The 25,656-nt window shown below is 43.6% G+C and overlaps 1 protein-coding gene across 4 annotated transcripts in view; it reads left to right on the top strand.

The window, feature by feature from the left end:
* The window catches only part of VWA3B (von Willebrand factor A domain containing 3B), a 226,604-nt gene that overhangs the window by 74,341 nt on the left and 126,607 nt on the right, over nucleotides 1-25,656 (top strand). For 2 of the 4 annotated variants that reach the window (XR_008624313.1, XM_024927776.5), the window contains exons 8-9: nucleotides 989-1,114; nucleotides 23,157-23,353. Coding sequence is in view for 2 of the 4 variants with exons in the window: in XM_024927776.5 (XP_024783544.1) it covers nucleotides 989-1,114; nucleotides 23,157-23,353 (323 nt within the window). In the remaining 2 variants the exon portion in view is untranslated. The remainder of the gene's footprint in view (nucleotides 1-988; nucleotides 1,115-23,156; nucleotides 23,354-25,656) is intronic. The other 2 variants (XR_008624314.1, XM_055107627.1) reach the window with 1 other exon arrangement.

The following is a 25,656-nucleotide window of genomic DNA, read 5'->3' as shown; positions in this document are numbered from 1 at the left end:
TGCTCAGCTAATTTTTGTATTTTTAGTAGAGACGGGGTTTCACCATGTTGGCCAGCCTGGTCTCGAACTCCTGACCTCCATTGATCTGCCCGCCTCGGCCTCCCAAAGTTTTACAGGATTACAGGCGTAAGCCACCGTGCCCAGCCTGCCCATCTATTCTTTACCCACTTTCCCCCATAGTAACATAGTACCACAGCATGGCTGGGACCTTGACTTTGATACAGTTAAGGTAGCAGGACAGGACCTCTCACCGTGCACCTCTGTATGGCACACCACAGAGTGCACATCCATTTCCCCCCGGCCCACCCGCCCCAACCTCTAGAAACTGCTGATCTGTTAGAGCCTGGATCTCGATGAAGGCAGAGCCTGTATCCCAGCCCTAAACCACTCTCCTTGGCATGAACTTCGATTGATTGAAAGACATAAATATCTAAATTAATGGTGCCATGTCATTTTAAAAAAATGTTATAGAGTCAAACCTATCCCTTAACTGAGACAGTAGAGGTCCAGAAAAGGAGACCAGGCAATCACTATTACATTGGGGGAAATATTATACCTGTGGTTTCAAAGAAGCAGGACACCTTGGCTACATGGCGAAAGGATTAGGGGTTGTTGCTTTCACAACATGCCATTGCATTTCCCTTCCTCGCAGCGGTGACCCTGGCTTGTGTGAGGTGCTTTTGAATGTTTTTATTCCTATCTTATTTGGGTATTATCAATAATTCATTTTAAATATTCTGGCTGCTACAAACTTTTACTTTAGAAGGATTTATTGTATCCTAAAGTCTGCATTTATGATTTCTTGAGATGATATCACTTCCTTGGGGATTTCAGTTCTGATTCTCAGAAAGAGATTAGTGGGGGAAGCGGAATTTGATGTTCAGAAATGTTCCAGAAACTTGGCTGCAATGCGTCAGGCCTGCTAGGCGGGCTGCCACATTCCTGGGCCTGTCTCAGCCGGCCGCTCATGCTGTGTCTCCCCTTTTAGGAGCTGGAGTCAGAGAGGACGTGTTTCTCGTTTGGCAAGAGATGGAGGAAGCCTGCAGCACGCTGGCCCAGATCCAGAGGCTGGTGGCTGAGCCTCCCAAGCCCGACGTGGCCACCGTGGACTGCGGTTGGTGCTATTTCTGGTCACTGGTGTAAAAGATTCATAAATGTTACTAGCTGGGGACCAGGGGCTGCTTCCATGTTCCTGACCAGAGAAGCTCCAGAGCCCAGCTGCGAGGGGCTGCTGAGGAGAGCAGCCAGAGCTGTGTGGGGTGAGGGGTGGGGAGGGGGCTGAACACACATGCATGGACACGTGTGTGTGTGTGTGCCCACGTGCTCACATGTGTGCATATGTGGAGATTGTCAGTACCCAGAGCTGGACAGTAAAGTGGTAAAAACAGATGCTTGGGCCGGGCGCGGTGGCTCACACCTGTTACCCCAGCACTTTGGGAGGCCGAGGCGGGTGGATCACGAGGTCAGGAGATCGAGACCATCCTGGCCAACATGGTGAAACCCCGTCTCTACTGAAAATACAAAAATTAGCTGGGTGTGGTGGCCCGTGCCTGTAATCCCAGCTACTCAGGAGGCTGAGGCAGGAGAATGGCTTGAACCCGGGAGGCAGAGATCGCAGTGAGCCGAGATCGTGCCACTGCACTCCAGCCTAGCAATGGAGAGAGACTCTGTCTCAAAAACAACAACAACAACAATAACAATAACAAAACAGATTCTTGACAAACTCTTGTATACTAAGGGAAACCAGACCTCTGTATAAAACTGGGCTCAATTCTGAGTACAACATGGACAAGTGGGGATTCATAGCCAAGGTCAGGGGGATGCCAGTGGATGGAAAATTATTAAGAGGAGATGTTAAGGGCAGGGGGGCTTCTGGCTAAACCAACTTGACAGTATTCTTTCAGGAGAGAGGCCAGTGTGATCAGATGTCGCCTGGGGGACGGTGGGAACGAGGATGCGGATCAGATAGCAAAGCGATCAGATACTGAGGGTGGGGCATTCTGGCTACACTGACTTAGGCTTTTTGCTAAAATCAGGTGATGCAGAGATGGGCATAGAAGTGCAAAGGTTGAGGCCTCGCTGAGAAGAGCATTCAGAGGAGCCTGGCTGAAGGCTGGGCAAGGGGAGACTGTCGAGTTGCCGGTGCTCTTCCAGGGAGGAGGAGCAGGAGAGCTCAGTGATCGGCTCGGCCAGCCTTGACCCTTGCCTGCAGACAAAATCCCATCCACGCTGTCTGTGTCTGTGCAGGCAACCATCTGACTTGCTCTCAGATGCCTACAGGAAGGCCTAAATCAGTTTTCTTTGAGCAGGGTCCAGGACCTTGCGGCAGAAGGGGGCACAGGCTGGGGAAAAGGTGTGGAATGTTTACTTGGAAGGAGTAGTGTGAATGGGGGTTTGAGTTATTAATATTAAAAAGAAATTATTAAAATACAGTTGCATTTCTGATATTCACTTAACACTCTTCTATCTAATTTGGAATAGCCACTTGAAACTTTGGAGTTTGGAAGACTGATTTGCATTCCCTAAATTGTAGTAACAGCAATATGACCACTGAGTGGGCACATACTATGTGTCAGGTGCTGCCCTGAGGGGTAGGCTTATATTTAGCTCATTTAAGCCTCATAACTCTATGAGGGAGTTTCTTATTATCTCCAACTGACAGGTGAGGAAACTGAATTATAGAGCGATTAAGTCATTGGCTATGGTCACATAGCTAGCAAACGTAGTCTGATTTTGAACCCAAAATGCAGAACAGCAACTTTCCTGCCTAAACTTTTACAAAAAAATATTAGCAGTGAGGCTGTACTCATCTTGATGTTGGTTTCCATGATTTAATTAGCACCTACCCTATTCTGAGTAAATGAAAGCACTTCTTGGTGTTTGATGGGTTCCAGCCCCACAACTGCACCATACAAACAACCTCACTGCATTTTTACTAGTGAAAGACATTGAGACTACACAAAATATTTTCTCCCTTTTTTTCTTATAAACCAAAGCATTTTTCATAACAATGGACATGAGTTTGGGGGTGAGAAAGACCTGGTTATAAATCCTAGCTCCATCACAAGACCCACCTGAGTTTGTCTCTTTTAGCCTTATTCTTCTGCACAACGACTATCATAATCTTGATGCTGAGGAACCACTGTACAGACAAAATACAATGATGCATGCTCCACACCAAGCAGGGACTTGATGTCAGCGCATTCTTTGCCCTTTCACAATTAGGGGAGTTGGTACACGGATTCTCCTGCATGGCCTTTCCTCTGTAAGGTGCTGGTTTCCTTTGGGGCACACCTGGTGGACGCACATACCTTACACATCAGGCACTGTTTAAGGCTCCTTATGAGCGTTAGCTCATTTCATATTTGCTACAATCTTAAGAGACAGGTGCTACTGCTACTATTATCTCCGTTTTGGCTTCAGTAACTTGCCCAAGGCTACACAGTTAATGAGATGATGAAGCCTAGATTCAAAACCTAGTCCACCAGTAAAAATACTGATATCTGCCTCCCACCCATCGGACATGTAATCAGGATGTCTGATTAAATCATCCTGATTTAATCCCTATGGGATGACATTGGGACTTTTGATAGCTCCCCGGGTGATCCTAGTGTGCAGCTAATTTTGGAACCACTGCCAGGCTGCAGTGCCTCCTGGGTTACAGAGGTGCAGAGGGCAGAGAGCAGGGAGGTCAGGCCGGCTGGGAAAGGGATGCAGTTAGAGGAGAAATGGGGACGGGGACTTGTGTAGAGGGAGAGAGAGGTTGAGGCATGGGCAAGCCTGCTGTGTGACTTGATAAATTCCTGGTGACTGTGGCTTTTTCCTGTGACTTGGTGTCCTGACCTGGGCTTAGGGCACTGGTTGCTGTGGTTACATTGCCAGGGTTGGCTCCCTGGGTGTTCCTGAGAGGGACCTAATAGCCTTGTCTGGAGGAGCTGCTCACATGTAGTGACACCCACTCGAAAACCCATATGGTCCCCTGTCATCCTGCAGATGAACAAAATGAACACCAAGCAGAGGACCCAGGCCAAACCCAGCACCTCCGCCCGGCAAAGAGAATGGGGAGCCTGCTGCTAAGGCATTTGTTTGGGGGAGTGTGTGGCCTGAATTGTGCCCCCCCAGTTCATACAATGAAGCCCCCACCATGAGACTGTATTTGGAGACAGGGTCTTTAAAAAGGTAATTAAGGGACCAGGTATGGTGGCTCACGCCTGTAATCCCAGCACTTTGGGAGGCCAAGGAGGGTGGATCACCTGAGGTCGGCAGTTCGAGACCAGCCTGGTCAACATGGCAAAACCCCATCTCTACCAAAAATACAAAAATTAGCCAGGTGTGGTGGTGCATGCCTTTAATCCCAGCCACTCAGGAGGCTGAGACACAAGAATCACTTGAACCCAGGAGGTGGAGGTGGCAGTGAGCAGAGATTGCCCCATTGCACTCCGGTCTGGGCAACAGAGCGAGACTCTGTCTCAAAACAAACAAACAAACAAACAAACAACAAAACGGTAATTAAGGTTAAATGAGGTCATAAAAGGAGGGCCCTAATCTGATAGGATTGGTGTCTTTATAAGAAGAGGGAGAGACACCAGCGAGCCCTCTCCCCAGAAGCACATGGAGGAAAGGTCGTGTGCAGCACAGAGAGAAGGTGGCCGTCTCCTAGCCAGGAAGAACAGCCTCATCAGAAACCAGCGTTGCTGGCACCTTCATCCTGGACTTCCAACCTCAGAGAGAAAATAAATGTCTGTCCTTTAAGCCCCCCAGCCTCTGGTGTTTTGTGATGGCAGCCCAAGCTGACTAATACAAGGCGTATTTAAGTTTGGTGTGGTTAGTCTTAAGAGTTAACAGAAGGTCTTGGATGTTATTCCTAAAGGAAACAGATGAGTTATAAGCCTCAGATACTGGGCAATGATGTATCAGTTCCCTTTGTTTTAATCTAATACACACACACACACACACACACACACACACTCAAACTAAAACCCAAAATAACTCTATGCAGAAATTTTCAAAAAATTCTTTGAATGTAGCATCTCTATTTAAAAAGAAAAGTTTGGCCAGGACCTTTCATCACTGGCTAGCCATCTCAGCTTTCGTAGCTTCAATCTGGCCCTCTATACCACGTGTCCGACCTGCTCTCATTCCCACCGCAGCCCAGAGTTACTGAGGCAAAGGCTGGGTCAGTTCAAGACTGGCTTGGAAGGCCTCCCAGGAAGGCAGCAGCTGTTCCCCTAAGCTGGCTGCTCAGGGCCTGCAGACCCCAGGAGAGATGGTGGCCAGTGGGACAGGGAAGGGGCGGATTGGAGGAGATCTAGCAAGCTGCCATTCCGCACACTGGTTCGAGGTCACCTGGCACATACAGGTCCATAGTACCAGGAGGGCAGTTTCTGGGAGAAATGTCTCATGAGTCTGGTGCCTGGGATGAAAAGAAGGTCAGAAGAAGGTGAGGCCACTGATAGTTTTTTTTTAACCTCTTTTAATTACCAAGAGCAGGACATGAGAGTTCCCTGGAAAAAAAAAAAAACTGACAAAAATGTATGAATCAATGGTTTGTAGGATACTGAACACTAAGAATGAAGGCCAGTGATTTCTGACTTACAGGGCCAAAGAAAGGTGAGCTCTAGCTTTCCCTCGCTTACTGCCTTGAGAGAGTTTCCAGGCCCTGGCGCACAGAGGAGGAACGTAGGTGGAGCCCAGAAAACATCCTGAGTTTGGGAGACTGAGCTGAGGGTCTGGAGGGACCAAGGCAGCTACAATTCACAGGACAAAGTACCAGAGAGGAGACAGATGCACAGAGAGAGAAGTCCAGACATCTGCAAAGGGTCCCCCTCAATAATTCATTTGAATACTGATCTGCTCATGCCTGTGAGAAGGTTATCTGAGTCTGGGGAAAGGGCCATTGGAAAGAATTAGAAGAAACGGGGCTTGGAATTCACACAGGACCAAGAACAGTGCCTGTTCTCATCAGCCTGAAAGCTTTAGAATCCATGGGTGCCTGGGTAGACTACTTGGAAAGGTCTTGCCTCAGTCATGGGGAATAATTAGCTTTAAATTGAGCACTGCTCTGGGCCCTCCTAAGAAATCATTAAAGCAAGACATGAAAAGAACAAACTATTTCTAGGTAACATAACTGCATCTCTGAACAAAGCTCAAGAAAATTTGTAAGAACAAAAGCATCCAGTACCCAACAAGGTCAAACTCAAAATGATTGGCATCTAATCAAAGATTACAAGGCATGAAAAGAAGCAGAAAAATGTCATCCGTGATAAGTAGAAACATCAATCAATCAAAACTGACTGAGAACTAACACAGACATTAGAAATGGCAGAAGAGTCACTCAGAGTTATAACTGTATTCCATATGTTCAAAAGCTAATACGAGGCATATTTAAGTTTGGTGTAGTTAGTCTTAAGAGTTAACAGAAGGTCTTGGATGTTATTCCTAAAGGAAACAGATGAGTTATGAGCCTCAGATATTGGACAATTATGTATCAGTTCCCTTTGTTTCAATCTAATACATACACACACACACACACACACACACACACACACACACACACACACACACGCGCGCAAACTAAAACCCAAAATAACTCTAAGCAGAAATTTTCAAAAAATTCTTTGAATGTCCTATCTCTATTTAAAAAGGAAAGTTTGGCCGGGACCTTTCATCATTGGCTAGCCATTCAGCTTTCTTAACTTCAAGAAAGATATTTAAAAAGACGCATACTGAACTTTTAGAGACAAGAAAGATATTTAAAAAGACACATACTGAACTTTTAGAGACAAGAAAGATATTTAAAAAGACACATACTGAACTTTTAGAGATGAAAACTTAAGAGAAGAAAATATGTTAGATGGAAAGCTTACTGAATGGAATCAATGGCAGATTAGACATTGCAGGAAAAGAGATGAGTGGACTTGAAGACAGCAATAGAAACTATCCAAAATGAGACAGACATACAAAAAAAAGATTTAAAAAAACCCGAAAGAAGATCTGTGAACTGTGGGACAATTTCAAGTGGCCAAATAGACATTAGATGGGATTCCTGAGGGGAGGAAGTAGAAGGGACAGGGAACAGAAAAATATTTAAAGAAATGTGTTGACAAGTTTCCAAATTTGATGAAAACTACAGACCCAGAGATCCAAGAAGTTCAGTGAATGCTAAGCACAAGAAAATGAGGAAAACTACACCCAGAGACATCTTAATAGGTTTGCTTAAAATCAGTAACACAGAGGAAATCTTAAAAGCAGCCAGAACAACAACAAAAAAGATATGTGCAAAGCCACAAAGACGAGGATGGCAGCAGATTTCTCACTCAAATGAAAAGACAGTGGGGCAGCATTTTTTCTTTCAGTACATGAAACATTCAGCCTGGAATTCTATACAAAGCAAAAATATCTTTCAAAAACAAAGGCAAAATAAAGACATTTTCAGACATACAGAAGCTGAAATAGTTTATCATTGGCACATATTATACATGAAGTGATGTAATAGTACTTGAAGTTAGACTATGATAAGTTGAAGATGTGTAGTATAAACCTAAGATAACCACTAAAATAACAAGACAAGCTGACAAAGGAAATAAAATGGAATTAAAAATACCCAATCCAAAACCTGTCAGAAAAAAAAAAGAACAAAGAACAGATAGGGCCAATAGAAAACAAATAGCAAGATGATAAACATAAATCTAACCATACGTATGTCAAAACTTACCAGTGTGTACACTTTAAAGGTGTATGAGATATTATATGTCAATTGTAGCTCAATACAACTGTTGGTAAAGTGAAAGAAGAGGACAAAGTAGAAGAGAAGGAGAGTCACTCCTCTGGCGCTGAGCTGTTCAGAGACATGGGTGGGACACACCTGGGCACTGTGTGTGTGTGTGTGTGTGTGTGTGTGTCAGTGTGCCTGTTCTAGGCATGACCCTCAAACACGAAGATGGCTTTTCTCACAAAACGTTAAAGGATTTGTCCAGGCTGGGCATGGTGGCTCACACCTGTAATCCCAGCACTTTAGGAGGCTGAGGTAGGCAGATCACTTCAGCCCAGGAGTTTGAGACCATCCTGGGCGACATGGCAAAACCCCGCCTCAACAAAAAAAATGTGAAAATTAGCCAGGCATGATGGTGCGCACCTGTAGTCCCAACTACTTGGGAGGCTGAGGTGAGAGAATCGCTTGAGTTGAGAAGTGGGGAGTCGAGGTGGCAGTGAGTGGTGATCGCACCACTGCATTCCAGCCTGGGTGACAGAGCGAGACTCTGTCTCAAAATGAATGAATGGATGAATGAATGAATGAATCAATCAATAGAATTTGTCCAAAGCTTGACCCTTCTTTGATGATGCTGCCTCTCAAAGCATTTCAGGAACTCCTCATTTGGAATAACCTTCACAGCCATTTTGTGACTCAGTAGAAATCATTAGTCGAATCACATTGTGTAGTCATGCTTTAATCATGAACAAAGACAGTCCAAAAGATTACCATCTGAGACTCAAGATTTGGCTCCAAATACTTGCTTGTTTCAAAATACCAAATTCAGTTTCAAAAGACAAGGAAATGGCTGAAGGTTCATTCAGGCTCTGCAGGCAGTTGCAACCTACAGTAGGTCTACAGGAGTTTAGAGCACATATTTTTTGAACAAATGGAGAGGGGGATGGTGCTTATTTTCATTAGTATTGTATTAAATAATCAGCAAGATGTCTTTATAGTCCTGGGTGGTGATGAAGTACACAGACTCAGAGTTAGGAAGATTTTTTTTTTTTTTTTTTTGAGATGGAGTATCGCTCTGTCACCAGGCTGGAGTGCAGTGATGCCACCTCGGCTCACTGCAACCTCTGCCTCGTGGGTTCAAGTGATTGTCCTGCCTCAGCCTCCTGAGTAGCTGGGACTACAGGTGTGCGCCACCATGCCCAACTAATTTTTGTATTTTCAATAGAGACGGGATTTCACTGTGTTGGCCAGGATGGTCTCTATCTCTTGCCCTCATGATCCGCCTGCCTCAGCCTCCCAAAGTGCTGGGATTACAGGCGTGAGCCACCGTGCCCGACCAGAAAGATATTAAACCTGGCTCTGCCCACTCCTGTTGTGTGATGCTGGGCAAGACACTTATTATCTGTGCTTCAGTTTCCTTATTTGCAAAATGTGAATGATAATGATAATACCTACTCCACGGACTGTTATGAAAGTTAAATCAGAAAACACATGTAAAACACCTAGAAATGTGCTGTCACATAGTTAGAATGTAATGATGGCTTAAGAAAAGTTTAATCCACTCGTCTATTCTTTCATTTATTTAGTGCTTACTCTATGTAGCACTATGGTAGGTGATGACGTAATGGTAAATAAGAGACATGGAAAGGGCCCTCATAAAGCAGAACATGGAAAGGGCCCTCATAAAGCAGAACCTACATGAACCATCTCTTGCTCCGTGAAGGTAGAAAATCGGATGAACACAAATGGGGTATTTACGATTGAGGAAAAGTGGGAGCTTCTGAGCTATTCCCAGGGTCAAGGAAGGGTTTCCTGAGGAAATAACTTTGGAGCGTATATCTGAGGGTTGAAGAGGTAAGTTAATGAGGTGAAAAGATGGGAGAGAGCCGGGAGTGTATGCCAGGAAGAAGAATAGCATATGCAAAGGCCCCGAGGCAGAAAGGAGTACGGCACTTTAGAAGAACTGAAAAGAGGAGTGTGGCTGGAGTTCAGTGTCCAGTGATGAGTCTGGAGAGGGAAGCAGGGACCCGATTGTGCTGGCTCTGGAGGCCGCGGTACAGGGGTTCACCCTCAATTTCATACCAATGGCCAACCGCTAGAGGATTGTAAGCAGGGGAATGCTAAGATCAGATTTACATTTAGAAAAAAAAAAGATCACTTTGGCTACAGGGTGGGAAACAAGTTGGAGATGAGGGGACAAACAGGATGAGGGAAGAGAATAAAGATGTTAGTACAGTGATGGTGGCATCCTGGACAAGAGTAGGAGGAGCCTGTGAAGGTGATAAATGGGCAGGCATGAGGGAGACTTTGGGTGTTGAATCGACAGTGAAAGAGGAAAAGTTCCCTTGTCCCCTTGCAGGATGTGTGATGGGGGAGTGGCTCGCTTCTTCAGTGCCCTGCTGCTCAAACTTCTAGGGGAGCATACAGATGGGCAGGCTGTGGGGTGCCAACCCCACGCCAATGTCTAGGAGTGAATGTTTACAGCTCCTGCAGCCCCAATGGGCGTGTGTTACAGGGTGCTCTTTTAGTTTGCTATCTATAGGCAGCTTGTGTTAACCAGCTCAATTTGACCCTCTACCTTGTCACAAGGACAGAGGCTTTCTGTGTCCTGGGTTCTTGCCTTGGTGTACCAGAAGAATCGGATCACACGTGGGCTTGGAGAATGAGTGCCAGGTTTTATTGAGTGGAAGTAGCTTTCAGCAGATAGGGGAGCTAGAAGGGTGATGGTTTTCCCCTGGAGTCAGGCGGCTTGGCAGCCCGGGCTCTCCTCTGACTGCCCCAGCCAAACTCTGCGTCATTCTGCTGGTCAGGGGCCTGCTGACATGCCGGTGCGTTCCTCCCGACATCCAGCCACCTGTGTGTTCCTCCTCCGATATGCTCCTCTCGATGTCCAGCTGCTTCTGTCTCTGCACAGAATGGGGGCGTGACAGGCCAGGTTGGTCTTGGGAAATGCAACATTTGGGCAGGAAAACAGAAACGCATGTCCCCACCTAGGTCCATGGGGGTGGAACCCTAGCGAGGGTCCACACCCTTCCTGTACCCAGCACTTTCCTTCCCCACTTCCATATCGTTTAAAGGGACCAGCTCTTCCCTTCCCAGCACTTCCGCATCAATACGACTTGGGGGTGGGGGAGATGGAGGTGTCGAAAGTAAGCTCCTAGATGGATATGGTGTCGTCCACTACACTGAGAGAATGCTGGAGGAGAACTGGATCAGAGTGGGGAATGACACATTTTGTTTGAACCTGTTGAGACTGAAGAATCCTTGAGAGCCCGGTAGAGAAATAAAGGACGCAATTGACTATGTAGGTGGAGAATTCAGATACACTATTGGGGTGAAGTGAACATTCTTGGTATAAAGATAAATATAGACATATCAAGCAGGAACCCCATGTTTCTGAATCTTTGACCCCTAGTTTTTTGGACTGTGATATCCACAGAGGTGAGCATATCATCTGAGTTTTCTGTTCTGCACCAATGCTAGATGTTTAATAAGTGTACTAGATGAAGACTATTTTACCAACAGGATGACTTGCAATTTGAGAGCAGAACAAGCTAATTTACAGAGTACTTGTACATGTTTATCTTTTCAAGAGTGTCTTCCCTTTTTGCTCAAAGAAGGCTGCAGAAGAGATCTGGGGCAGGGCACAGCTGGTTTCTTATGCAACCAGAAGCAAATGGCACACTTGTCAAAGTGTTCACACTTCAGGCAAGGCAAAGGATAAAATAATATTTCTTCCCAGAACTCACATTTTCTTCAGAATGCCTTTATATATGTAGAGCTCTGTGTAGAGTCAAGTGAACTTTGACAAGGTTGATTGATAAGCAACAAGTGAGAATGCTAGAAAGGACCAAGACTGTGCTTACTCAAATATGTATTTTCCAATGGGCACTGAGCTTCGCATTTTCCAGACAAAAAGCACACATGGCAAACACTTGCAGAAAAATACCATGTAATTCTCCCATGATTCAAGATTAATTGCTGAAAATTTTCTCCCCAAATTTGGGAGAATTGGTCGATTAGCATTTTGTAGATGCTATACATTTAACTTGGGAAAGATACTGGAATGCGATACAGGTATGGTGAAATGTCAATGTTAAAAATCATGTTGTTAAAAAATGACTGTGGAGGGCTGGGCGCCAGTGGCTCACGCCTGTAATCCCAGTACTTTGGGAGGCCGAGGTGGATGGATCACAAGGTCAAGAGATGGAGACCATTCTGGCCAACACTGTGAAATCCCATCTTTACTAAAAATACAAAAATTAGCTGGGTGTAGTGGCGGGCGCCTGTAGTCCCAGCTACTCGGGAGGCTGAGGAAAGGAGAATTGCTTGAACTCAGGAGGCGGAGGCTGCAGTGAGCCGAGATCGCACCACTGCACTCCAGCCTGGGCGACAGAGCGAGACTCTGTCTCAAAAGAAAAAAAAAATGACTGTGGAAAAGCACAACAAATCTATTGAGGAATTATATTTCGTGTATTTGGACCCCTAATTATGGAAACACCAAAAATACCTGGGCAAAAATGGCAGAGTTAAGGACCTTCAAAACTTCTCCTTCATAGAAGGCATAAGGACCTTATCAGAATCAACCTTTTTCATAACTCTAGAAATTAACCCAAGGTGTGCAGCAATCTGGGAAGTGTTTATTCAAGAAAAATAATTAAATCTCAGTAAGAATAGTGAGCTGGTGGCATTTTAGCTAGTCCTATTCACATTCCCCAGCTCCAGCTCCTCACTAACCTTAAAAACGAACAGTTTGTGATCACAGTGGAAACCACAGGCTCACAGCCACTGGAGGGGGCAGGATGGGGTTGGAGTTCCTTCAAAGCCTCATTTCCAGATAATTCTCATTATGTGACCTGTTCGCTGGCTCTCTGGAAGACCCCAGTTACAAAGCTTTCTTTATTTGACTTCACTCAGTTCTTCCTCAGTGGGAAAAGCCTTTTCCCTGGGAACCGTTGTCAAAAACAATGAGAGGTGATTGATTAATTTTGTGGCTGACTAAGGTTGTAGATAACAGTCAGGACAAACAAGAGGTAAACCAAAACACTTAAGATGAAAAACTGGGGAATGGGATGTCCATTGGTCTTTCCAAAGCTCTGAGGTATGCCTGGGAACCTATCATGCATAGCCCAGGCAGGCACATGCACAGGGCTGTGGGCATGCCCAGGCTATGCGTATGTTCAAAAAAAGACTCAGGAGGGCCCTAAGCTCTCATCTTGGGCTGACCCTGAGGCTCTGCACAAGCAGGAAGTAAAGGCTGAGGGAGAGTTGTTAACTGCTGCAGCATGGAAAGTGTGGCCTGATACACACACAGCTCCTCAGCAAGGAATAGTCCAAAAGATTTAAGGAAATCTCTGTTCAATTATTAGCTGACCACTGAGTTAACTGAGCAGAGACTCCAGTGGCTACAAATGACAGAGAATGCAGATTTTACAGAATTCAGGAGTGATAAACAAACAACCACCAAATCACAACAAACTCTGGGCAGGTGGGAGAATCTGATTTCCAGAGTTGCTGCATTTTATTATTTAAAATGTCCAGTTGTCAACAACAACAAAAATGAGGCATGCAAAGAAATAAAGTATGGACCATACAAAGGAAAAAAAGCAATCCATGGGAACTGTCCATGAGGGAATTGTCCATGAGGAAACTGTCCATGTCCAGGAGGAAGCCCAGACATTGACCTTACTAGATAAAGATATGAAATAAGCGATTTTAAATATGTCAAAGAACTACAGGAAACTATGTCTAAAGAACATAGGAAGTATAAGAACACTGTCTTACCAATTAGAGATATCAATAATGAGAGAAATTTTATTTAAGAAGCAAATAGAAATTCTGTAGTTGAAAAAAGTTCTGGAGTACAAAGTATTGAAATGAGGAACTGACTAGAGGGGTTCAACACCCCGATTTGAGAAAGCAGAACAAACCAATGAATTTTTAGATAGCTCAATTGAGGTTACCCAGTCTGAAGAACAAAAGGAATAAAGAATGAAAAAAACCAAACAGAGTCTTAGAGACCAATGGCATACCATAAACATAACAACATGTGAACAATGGGAGTCCCCAAAGGATGGGGGAGAGAGAGAAAGAATATTTGAAGATGTAAGGGCTGGAAACTCCCTACATTTGATGAAAACATTAATTTACCCATCCAAGAAGCAAAATGGATTCCATGTAGGATAAAAGACACTCACACCTAGACACATTATAATCAAGCTGTTGAAAGCCAACAACAAAAAAAGACATTTGAAAGCAACAAGGGAGAAATGACTCATCATGTAAAAGGGATACTTGATAAGATTAACAACTAATTGTGCATCAGAAACCAAGGCCAGAGAGCAGTGGAATGAAATTATCAAGTGCTGAAAGAAAGAAAAACCTGGCTAGGCACAGTAGCTCATGTCTGTAATCTCAGCATTTTGGGAGGCCAAAGCAGGCAGATCACTCGAGGTCAGGAGTTCAAGACCAGCCTCGCCAACATGGTGAAACCCTGTGTCTACTGTGTCTACTAAAAATACAAAAGTTAGCCAGGCATGGTGGCACACGCCTATAATCCCAGCTACTCGGGTGGCCAAGGCATGATAAATGCTTAAACCCAGGAAGCAGAGGTTGCAGTGAGCCAAAATCACAACAGTGCACTACAGCCTGGGCCATAATTTGAGACTCTGTCTCAAACAAAACAAAACAAAAACAAAAAAAAAGTATCTACCAAGAATATTATCCTCTAAAGCTATCCTTCAAAAAAGGATACATTGCCAGGTGCAATGGCTCATGCCTGTAATCCCAGCCCTTTGGGAGGCCAAGGTGGGCAGATCTCCTGAGGTCAGGAGTTTGAGACCAGCCTGGCCAACATGGTGAAACCCTGTCTCTACTAAAAACACAAAAATTAGCTGGGCATGGTGGTGCATACCTGTAAGCCCAGCTACTCAGGAGGCTGAGGCAGGAGAATCACTTGAACCCAGTAGGCAGATGTTGCAGTGAGCTGAGATTATGCCACTGCACTCCAGACTGGGTGACAGAGTGAGACTCCATCTCAAAGAAAAAAAAAGGAAAAATTAATATAAACAAAAACCAAGAGAACTTACTTTCATCAAACCTGCCCTAAAGAAATACTAAAGGAAATCCTTCAGGATAAAATGAAAGAATATTGGAGAGTAACTTGAATCCATAGGAAGAAATAAAGGGCAACAATAGAGGTAACTATGTGGGTAAACAGAAAGGATAGTATAAATGTATTTTTTTGTTTGTAAGTATTTTTTCTCCTATCTGATTCAAAAGACAACTTTATAAAGCAAAAATTTTAATCTGTTCTGATGGACACAGATGTATAAATGTATACTTTGAGAATAACAGCACAATGGAGGGGGGAGGCAGTGGAGTTATATAGATTTAATGTTTTGTATATTATTGAAATTAAGTTGATTAATGAGTGATAAGTTAAGATTTTCATTAAAATCTTCATGGCAGCCACTAAGAAAGTAAAAGAAATTCCAAATAACTTAAAATTGAATACTAGAAAATATCCATTTAACACAAAATAAGGTAGTAATAGAGGAATAGAAGAATGAAAAAGATATGACATGTAGAAAACAAATAACAAAATGGCAGGCATTAATTTTACCACATCACTTATTATATGAAGTGTAAATGGATTAGCTGGGCACAGTGGCACATACCTGTAGTCCCAGCTACTTGAGAGGCTGAGGTTGGAGGATTGCTTGAGGCCAGGAGTTTGAGGCTGCAGTGCACTATGATTGCACCTGTAAATAGCTACTGCATTCCAGTCTGGACAAGATAGTGAGTGCATAACTCTGTCTCAAAAAAAAAAAAAGAAAAGAAAAAAAGAAAGAAAGAGTCAATGAATTAAATACTTTAATTGAATGGCAAATGAGTAAAAACAAAACAAAACAAAACACACACACACAAAAAAACCCATGATCCAACTATATGCTGTCTACAAGAGACACATTTTAGGTTGAATGACAGAAATAGGATGAAAGTAAAGAATGGAAAAAGATATACCATATAATAAGTAACAAAAAGAGAACTGAACAGTTATACTAATTTCAGACAAAATAGTCTTTAAGACAGAAATTCTTATTAGAGATAAAGGACATTTGGTAATGATAAAAGTGTCAATTATTTACCAGGAAGATGTAACAATTATAAATACATAAATATATGCACCTAAAAACAGTTTACCAAAATATAAGAAGCAAAAACTGACAGAATTGAAAGGTCTTCTATAGTCTGATAATAGTAGATGAAGACTTCATTATCCCACTTTCAATATGGGATGAAACAATTAGGCAGAAGATTGACAAGGAAATAAAAGGCTAAACAACACTTCAAACCAACTAAATCTAATAGACATCTATAAAAGATTATATGAAACAGCAATAGAATACATATTCTTAAGTGTACATTCTCTAGAATAGGCCATATGTTAGGCCACAAAACAAGTTGCAGTCAATTTAAAAGGATTGTAATCATACAAAGTATCTTTCTGACTACAATGGATGAAATTAAAATAAATAAGACTAGGACATTTTGAATACTGACAAATATGTGAATACTAACAACATACTTCTAAATAACCAGAGGGTGAAATATATCAAACAGGAAATTTAAAAATACTTTGAAGTGAATGAGAACAAAAAATTTGACATTCCAAAACCTATGGGGTGCAACTAAAGCAGTGCTTGGCTGAAAATACCTACATCAAAAAAGAAGAAAGATCTCACATCAATTATGTAAACCTCTGCCTTAAGAAATTAGAAGAGAAAACTAAAGTGAAACAAGCAGAAGGAAGGAAATAATAAAAAAGAGAAACTATAACTAAAATGGAAAATAGAAAAACAATAAAATTAAAACATTAAATGTTGGTTGCTTTAGAAGATCAACAAAGTTGACAAATCCTTACCTAGACAAACCAAGAAAGGAGAGAGAGAGAGAGCCATATCACTAAAATCGGGAATGAAAGAGGGGGTATGAGTACCAGCCTTTTGGAAGTAAAAATGATTATAAGAGACTACTATGAACAATTGTATGTTGATGAATAAGATAACCTAAATGAAATGGACAAATTCCCAGAAAGACACAAACTACCAAAACTGACTCAAGAAGAAATGGAAATTCTGCATAGATCTGTCATAAGCGACTGAGTTAGTAATTTTTAAAAAAAGTCTGCACAAAGAGAAGCCAGGACCAGATGTCTTCACTGGTGACTTCTTTCAAGTGTTTAAAGAATAATTAACACCAATTGTTTATTTTTTTTTAATTTGGCAGATAACATTGTATGTATTTATCATGTACAACCTGATGTTTTGAAGTATATGTACATTGTGAAATTGTTAAATCTAGCTAATTAAAATTTAGATTACCTTACGTAGTAAACATTTTTGTGGTGAGAGCACTTAATAGCTCTCTTTGGATTTACAAGAATATAATTTCAAGAATATAATTTATCACCATTAACTATCGTCACCTTGCTGTCGAATTTTATGATATGTGAATTATATCTCAAAAAGTTTTTGAAAGAATATATGAAATAAATATGCTGACTAAAGATTTTTTAAAAACCTCAGCAACAGTGATGCAAGATCAAAAAGGTGACAAATATTTTAATTTTCCAAAGGAAGCAGATTCAGCTTTCTGTGTCCGTTTCATTCCAGCATTCACACTCTGTTTCAGAGTTCTCATCCTTGCCACTTAACATGTGAATTTCAGGTCACTCAGTCTAAATTTCCCTAACTCCATCAATCCTTTCTCACTTCCTAATCTCAATTGTTCCATATGGTACCACACATCTCGAATCAGTCTGTGTTTATCTTGTGATGCCACAGCTATTTTTAAAGAAGTAATAGCCTAAGGTACAGTTTGATGCCTACCTCACTGATCCTCAACTATTTTCAATCTGTTTTAAATACTAGTTAGATGTAGACACAGTAAGATGTGGCTTTTATAATTCTTCTCTTGCAGTCTATAGTCCCTTTAGTGGTTTCTTCTCAGTCTTCATGCAGGCTTGTCACTAAATTAACTGCTCCTTATTTCTCTGTAGCCAGCTGCAGGTGCTGTAGTTTAAAAATTCTTCCTGCAGCTGCATCATTCACACCTTACATCTAAAATAATTCTTTTAAGATTCCTTCTTTCAGAATCATAAGGCAGAAGAGAAAGTGAGGGAAATGTTGAACTATGTCTTTAGGGGGCATTAGCTCCTCTTCCGTGTCCTTTCTGTTATTGGTGTTTGATGTTCTTTGTTTTTATGTCTGCTTCTTCTTTGCCTCCTTGTTTTTTATTTCTTTTCTCTCTCTCCCACCTCTACCTCCTGAGGATTATAGGAATTGAGAACACTATGGGTTGGAATCATTTTTCCAGTTGGTCAAGCCATGGAGCCCTTCTTTATAGCAGAGGTTTTATTTGGGCCTCAGCCCTTGTGTGTAGCCCGTGGGGTGCTCCAGAGAACATTTACCTGATCTCCACAATGAATCAGTTTGGTAGAATGTTGGTGGGTTACCATCCTCCATCTCCTTCATTCCCTCCTCCCCATTTCTTGGCTCCCCTGCAGTGCCAGGCAGATATGCTTATTGCATGGTACTTTAGCAAGTGTAGGTTGACAGCAGGTTTAGTTAGCAACTGCAGCAGACAAAGGGCTTGACTGCTCAGAGACGAGCTTCTCTCTCACACCACACTGTCGCCACCTGGCTCCTGGATCTCAGATTGGGATGGGCTTCATCTTACCTTCAGAGAACCCACAGCCCTTGCAGCTGCTCCATGCTGAACCGGCTCACAGGGCTGAAACCTCACTCATCTCACCAGCAGGCGAGACCACATTTCTTTTCCTGACAGTTGTTATGTTTCTCCCTCTTTTCCCAGCTGTCCTCAATTCTGGTTTCCTTCCTTCTTTTCTCCCCTCCCTTCCTTCCTTCCTTTCTTCTGTCCTCCCTTCCCTCCCTCCCTCCCTTCTATCTTTCCCTCCTTTCCTCCCTCCCTCCCTCATCATCGCCACTTAACATGTGAATTTCAGGTCACTCAGTCTAAATTTCCTTAACTCCATCAATCCTGTCTCACTTCCTAATCTCAATTGTTCCATATTATACCAAACATCTCCCTCCCTCCCTCCCTCCTTCCTTCCCTTCTTCTGTCTTCCCCTCCCTCCCTTCTTTCTCTTCCTCCCTCCTTCCTTCTTTCCTTCTGCCTTCCTTTTCAGCTAATTCACAGCATTCTTTTCCTGTACCACACCCCATGTGGTGGCCAAGAGTTTGTTCATTGTCTCATGGCACCCATGATCACAGGGGTTATGGTCTCTCAAATACAAGCCCTCTAAAACGTTCTATGCAGAAAGACTCTGGGGCTAAATAGCTTTGGGAATCTTGCTTGTGGTAAGCCCCACTGCCCATTCCCCTAAGAAAGTCTTACAGAAGTCCTGTGATCAAGAATCCTTTGAAACTTTCCTTTCAAGCTCCCCAAACTTTTTGTCTAAGGAGCCCTCTTCCTGAGTAGAAGCCACTGACATGCAGTGGAAGCAGTTTCTGTGGGACCCACTCTTGGAAACATCAGACTTGGTCTAGAGTTCCAGTTTATTCATACGCTGACAGCCCCCCTGAAAGGCATGTGGGGCTAGCATGGCAGGAATGAGGTGCCAGGCAAGTAACATTCAGTGGAGGAGGCTGGGAGAAGAGAGTTATGGTGGTGAGAAATCCCTGATGGCTGTGAGCCCCTCTGGAGCTGAACCTGGAGGGTGGGTGGATGAGGGACAGGAAGAGGAGTGGGCACTGATACCTATGCCCAATTTATCTATTTGTGTGTGGCCCTGGCTATAGCAGGGATGGTTTTCAAAAGCATTTTCCCAGTAGGTCTTTTTCATTGAAAAATGTTCTGAGATTGACAAGTGGGATGGGGAGGACAGGGCTGGTTAATTCTGTGGCATAGATGTGCTCCCTTCTCATAACAGAAAGAACATCTTTAGCAATCTGTCCTGTGGAATAGGAAAGCCATGTAATCAGGATTAGCTGTGAGCTCATACTTCTATAATAAATGAATTCTCTGTGGGTGAGAATTCATGTAACATTTTTAATTAAGATAACTGCAGGGAAAAGGAAAGGACCCCTTAGTAAGTGACGCTAGTGAATGGATGATGCCCTTCCCTGCCCCTCCCAGGAAAATGAGACTCAGCCACTAATTGGTGTAATTAGCACTGGAAGTTAAAAGATTTCCCTCCTTTTTTTTTTTTTCTCCTTTCTTTAGCTTTAGAGTGCCTGGGTTCTTTGGTTTTGATTGCTTGTTCATCCTTTCTTTCCTCTATGAAAGTTCAGGTGGCTCTGGCGGCTTGCCTGAACCCCCTTTTCAGATGGTAATTGGGAGCCTGAATCCTGCCCTCAGGACTGCACCACCTGGTCCACTGTGAAGTTGGAGTCAGAAGTTAGTCTCTGACTCTTTCAAAACCCTTGCGAGGATTGGTTCGAATGTGTTTTTAGGAAGTTCTGTGGTACGCTTGAATTTATACTTGATAGAGGGCTCTTAACTTTTTTAAAAGAAGGCAGCCCAAAGCAGAGCAGAAGGGTATAATAAGGTGTGTGTTGCTATGGAAATAATTGAATGAAAATTTAATTTCCTACTACACCTATTGATCAGGAAAAAAAAGGGAGAGGAGAAAAGGAAAGGTCTTCCTAAGCAGAAACACAATGAATGGGAATATAATTAATAATAATTGAAGAAAATGTCACCCCAAGGGTTTCTCCAAGGAGGCTGATCTCCCTGACAGAAATGGCGGCATCCTCTTTTTGCTGCTTCTTTGTGATGGGAGAGAGTGTGCAGGCGAACCCCAGGGACTCGGAGCTCTGAGAAGCCTCTGGCTTGAGCTCCCGGAGAAGCGTGAAAAAATGTTTTGTGATTCATGGAAAAGCCAGCTCCCGGTGTCGGGGATGCTGCTCTGAGGGGCTTTTGATGCCAGGTTGGTTTAAAGTTCAAAATCCAGAACAAGCTTCTTTGAGAAGTCCCCACTCTAGTAGGTTTCAGAGTGAATTCTTTCAATGGTGTTCTATTAAAATTCAAGGACGTGGGTCTCATGAAGCATTAATGGGGAGGTCCTTTACACATTATACAGAAGGAATTGGCTCTAACATGATTTATGTCTTCCCATCTTATCCTAATTCTATATCCCCTTAAATATAGTAATAGGAAAGCCTGGGTCATATTTTTGTTTCCCTAACAGTGAGTGCTACTTTTTAATTAATGATACTTCACTTGCATGTGTGTCTGATGGAAGCATCAGCTGATGGAGTTACCAAGTCATAACTGAGAAGCCCTTTCCACCTTAAGCCAGTGGCAAACCTTGGCTGCACAATACAGTTGCCCGGGGAGCTTTGTAAAATCCCAGTGTCCAGGCCACACTCCCAAACCAGTTAAAATAGAATCTAGTGGATGGGACTCAGGCATCAGTATTTTTTTTTAAAGCTCCTCAGGGGATGCCACTGTGAAAGGTTGAGAGCCATTAATGTAAGTGGAGTTAAACAAAACTCTATAGCGCTGGTGGACATCCTACGTGATAGTTCATGTTAGAAAAAAACATTTCCCTGCCAGGAACCCCTTCCGCGTCTTCCTAGGGCTCCCATGGTCCCAGTGGGGCCAAAATCTCAGGGTCCTTTCTGCCTTCCTTCCAGTGGTGTGCAAATGTTTAACAACCCACTCCAGGGAATGAAAAAAGCCCCGATGTGTAGCATGTGCTGATTTCCAGATTCCATAAATACTCCCACCATGGTCTCTTTCATCCTACCAAGCAGCCATCGCCCAGCATGGAGTTGGGAGATGTGCACAGCCAGCTCCAGACACCAGTGCCTCCTCAGCTTCACAGTTCTTCACCCCTCCTTTGTGTCCTCCCCTGAGTAGCTCATTCTCCCTTAGGTGCTGTTCCAAGTTTCGAGTCATCTGGAAAAATAGTTTTCTGCTTGTGTGATATGCTGGCTTGTCCCACTCAGGTAACATAACACAGTCTTCTCAGTGTAGATTACCTCTGGAAAACACCACGAGAATGTGCCTGAGGCTGGAGATGTTTAGGCATTTGGCATTGTGGGTTATTCTTTTTCCTGTGAAGCTAAGGTGAGTTGTCCTAGATAGGGCACATGAGGTTTCTGAGCCTGCAGGGTGGAAAGCCAGGCTGTGAGTCAGGACACACTCACCAAGGTAACAAAGGGGCTTCAGGGGAGGCAGCCTCCTACCTTCGCGTGTTGATCGCCTCCACCTCATCACTTCTCTTTCCACCACATTACAAAGCATTTTCACGTGACCTACCTTCCTTCCTTTCTTCCTTTCTTTCTCTTTTTTCTCTTTCTTTTCTTTCTTTCTTCCTCTTCCTTTCTTTTTCTTTCTTTCTTCTTTCTTTTTCTTCTCTCTCTCTCTCTCCTTCCTCCCTTCCTCCCTCCCTCCCTTTCTTTCTATTTTCTTTCTTTTTCTTTCTTCTCTCTCTCCTTCCTCCCTCCCTCCCTCCTTTTCTCTCTTTCTCTCTTTCTTTCTTTCTCTCTCTCTTTCTTTCTTTTCTTTCTTTCTTCTATCTCTCTCCTCCCTCCCTCCCTCCCTTTCTCTCTTTCTTTCTTTTCTTCTCTCTTTCTCTTTCTTTCTGTCTTTCTTTCATTCTTTCCTCTTTTTTGATGGAGTCTTGCTCTCTTGCCCAGGCTGGAGCACAGTGGTGCATTCTCGGCTCACCGCAACCTCTGCCTCCCGGGTTGAAGCAATTCTGCCTCAGCCTCCCAAGTAGTTGGGATTACAGACACCTGCCACCACACCTGGCTAATTTTTGTATTTTTGGTAGAGATGCGGTTTCGCCATGTTGGCCAGGCTGGTTTTAAACTCCTGACCTCAGGTGATCCACCTGCCTTGGCCTCCCAAAGTGTTGGGATTATTGGCGTGAGCCACCACGCCTGGCCTCACATAACTTTTCTCACTGGATTGCTGCAGTTTACCTAGGAAGGCCAAGCAAATACTATCTTCCAGCTGCAGGTGAAGAATCCTGCTTAAGCTCAGAGAGGTCAAGTGGAGTGACTCACCCAAGTTTGAGCAACTTGCTAGAGGGTGATGGAGCCAGGCCTTGAAGCCAGAGCTTCTGACTCCATCCTTACACATACATGGCTCCTGACACACAGCCTTGGTCTACTGGTCACCTTCACCCAGGCATGGGGCCAGTCAACTTTGGTAGAGGAGGAAGTGAAATAAAAAGTAAACCTGCTTTGCAGTCTTTTGAAGTATTAGGTTGGTGCAAAAGTAGTCGTGGTTTTTGCCATTAAAAGCCTAATAATTCTTTGCCAGTCCTGCTTTGGAAAGCTGTTTTCTGAAATGAAACATGGGCTTTGTGTCTAATAAAGAACACGTTCCAAGTTGGTCAATATTAAGTTGGGGGTGTAATATGAATGGCTCATGCAGTATGAATGGCTGACAAGCTGTGATTCTACAGAGTCAGAAACAACCTCTGTTGAGATTGCATCGAATCCAGAAGACACCTGGGACTCTAAGACATGGCTGCAGAAATATGGCTTGAAGGCCCAGAAGCTATCCTTGTATGATGTGCTTGCCGACTGCTCTTTCCGCCACGCTGATGGGGTTGTGGATATAAAAGCCAAACCGGAGAATGAGTCCGTGCAGACCAGTGCGGTAGGTGAAGTGCACTCCTGGGAGGGGCTGGGGCCTCCCCTCAAGTCCTGGGTGGGTGAGGCCTCCCTCGGGTCAGAAGGCAGGGGAAGGGGCAGCAGGGAGAGAAACCAGCTTGGGTTTCTGTGAAGAACAGGGTTCCTCTGTTTCCCTCCTCACCCTTCTCCAAAGGGCATCTGTGGGAGTGGAGATCAAGGCTGGGAATGAGTTCTAGACATCAGTGAGTTGTACATAAGCCAGGGGCTGGGTTTGGAGAAATCAGGCATTATGAGTTTCAGAATTATTCAACATTATGCAAATAGAGAAGCCCTTTGTTCCCCCATATTGAATGGAAAAGAGAAATTGCTGGTGAGTATGCCCAGCGCAGCAGGCGTTTCTGTGGTCCTCTTGTATTTTCCCTCATTATTCCAGTGACTAGCAGCCAGCATACAGCGCAATCCCAGCAATTAAGGAGTCAGATCCTCCAAAGGGCTATAGCCATTAAAAACTTTGAAAGCTGCAGTTCTATTGTGGGTTTTGTAGGAATACAGCTTCTCCTAGTGCCCGACTCTGGCTCCCAATGAAGGACAGTGCTCGACAGCAGTGCTGCCTTAACTCCAGCATCATGCATATGAGTCAGTAGGTCCGAAATGCGGCTCAAGAATTTGCATCCATAACAACCCCCAGATGATGCTAACACTGCTGGTCCAGGGGCCACACCTTGAGAAGCAGAGAGGTGTAGAACAGGAACCAGAAGACAAGGTGTCAAAGGTTTAGAAGCATGGAAAGACTAAGAAGTGTCCCAATATGAAATAGAAATCAGGATAAAATGAACATGGCAGATTTGCAAAACCAAAGGCAGGCTCTTTCAGGAGGTGGCAAAGTTCCAGGTACATGCTGTGAAGTGAACCTAAAATGCAAGCCCGGGGCAGACAGGCAGGTGACAGGCGGGTGACCGCAGCCCAGAGGAGACACCTGGGAAAGAAAATCAAGGCCCCCCCCCTCAAATGCAGTGTCACCTCATGTATTCTTGAAGGCTCCGATTCAAAGTCAGGGTCATTACTGAGATGTTGTAACTCCAGCAGAGGGGGAACTCCAGTCCTGTTGCCACTTGTTATTAGGCTGGCTGGCCACTGAGCCCTACATGCCCTCCATGGAAAGGGCACTGTCCGTCGGGGCTATGTGAGCCACACCATGTTATGTTCTTGCCCCCTCACTGCTGTGCATTTATGACAAACTGCAAGGAAGAAAATATAAAAACTGAATTAGAAAAATGCAGAATTGATGCACGACTTGTTTCCTGGCTTACCCTAGGATGCAGGGTAATTGCTACAGCGCAGGGAAAATCTCATTTGTGGGTTTCCTCCCCCAGCACAGTTTTCTGGTTTTGTAGACATTATTCTGTAATGTTCAGGAAATCACACATAACTAAATTTTCATTTTAAAAATAGGCCAGGCATGGTGGCTTACGTCTGTAATCCCAGCACTTTGGGAGGCCAAGACGGGCAGATCACTTGAGGTCAGGAGTTCGTGACCAGCCTGGCCAACATGGTGAAACCCCATCTCTACTAAAAATACAAAAATTAGCCAGGCATGGTGGCACGTGCCTGTAATCCCAGCTACTTGGGAGGCTGAGGCAGAACCCGAGAGGTGGAGCTTGCAGTGAGCCAAGATTGAGCCATTGCACTCCAGCCTGGGTGGCAGAGGGAGACTTTGTCTCAAAATAAAATAAAATAAAATAAAAAATACATTAGATTCTGGATATTTCAAAATATTAATCCCCATCAATTTGAACATAGCTTACTGCAAACTGACGACAATGTAGTATATTCAAGCTAGCTCTAATACTGATCATCTCCTAACTCATTCTTGTCAATTTTAAATGAAATTTTACAGGACCACTTTGAATAATTTGGCTTACAAGAGGGAATTTTACCTCAATTTTTTTGTGCTAGTCAACTGTATTATGGTAAAGATTGAGAATTATTAATATATAGTACAGCTCCCTTTTTTTTTTTTTTTTTTTTTTTTTTTACAAATACTGATGAGAAAGGGACAGTTTTATTTTTAGTCTTTGGGACTACGTACTGAAACTGGATTCACACCTAAAATTGTGATGTGTATAAAGTAGGAAGAAACTAAGGCTGTGAAATAGGTAGATTATTTAGGGTTCCCCCAGACTCCCACTGGGCAAGACCCCCTAAATATTTAACAATAAAAACTAGTTTATAGGAACAGACCCAGGAAACTCGTTAACACAGAAATGAATGGCTAAAAAGGCCTTATTATGTAGCAGTTCAAAGATGATGAACAACTGGGAGGAGGAG

The sequence above is a fragment of the Pan paniscus genome, chromosome 12 (genome assembly GCF_029289425.2).
Source record: "Pan paniscus chromosome 12, NHGRI_mPanPan1-v2.0_pri, whole genome shotgun sequence".
Lineage (NCBI taxonomy): Eukaryota > Metazoa > Chordata > Mammalia > Primates > Hominidae > Pan > Pan paniscus.
This window is presented reverse-complemented; position numbering and strand designations above follow the sequence as displayed.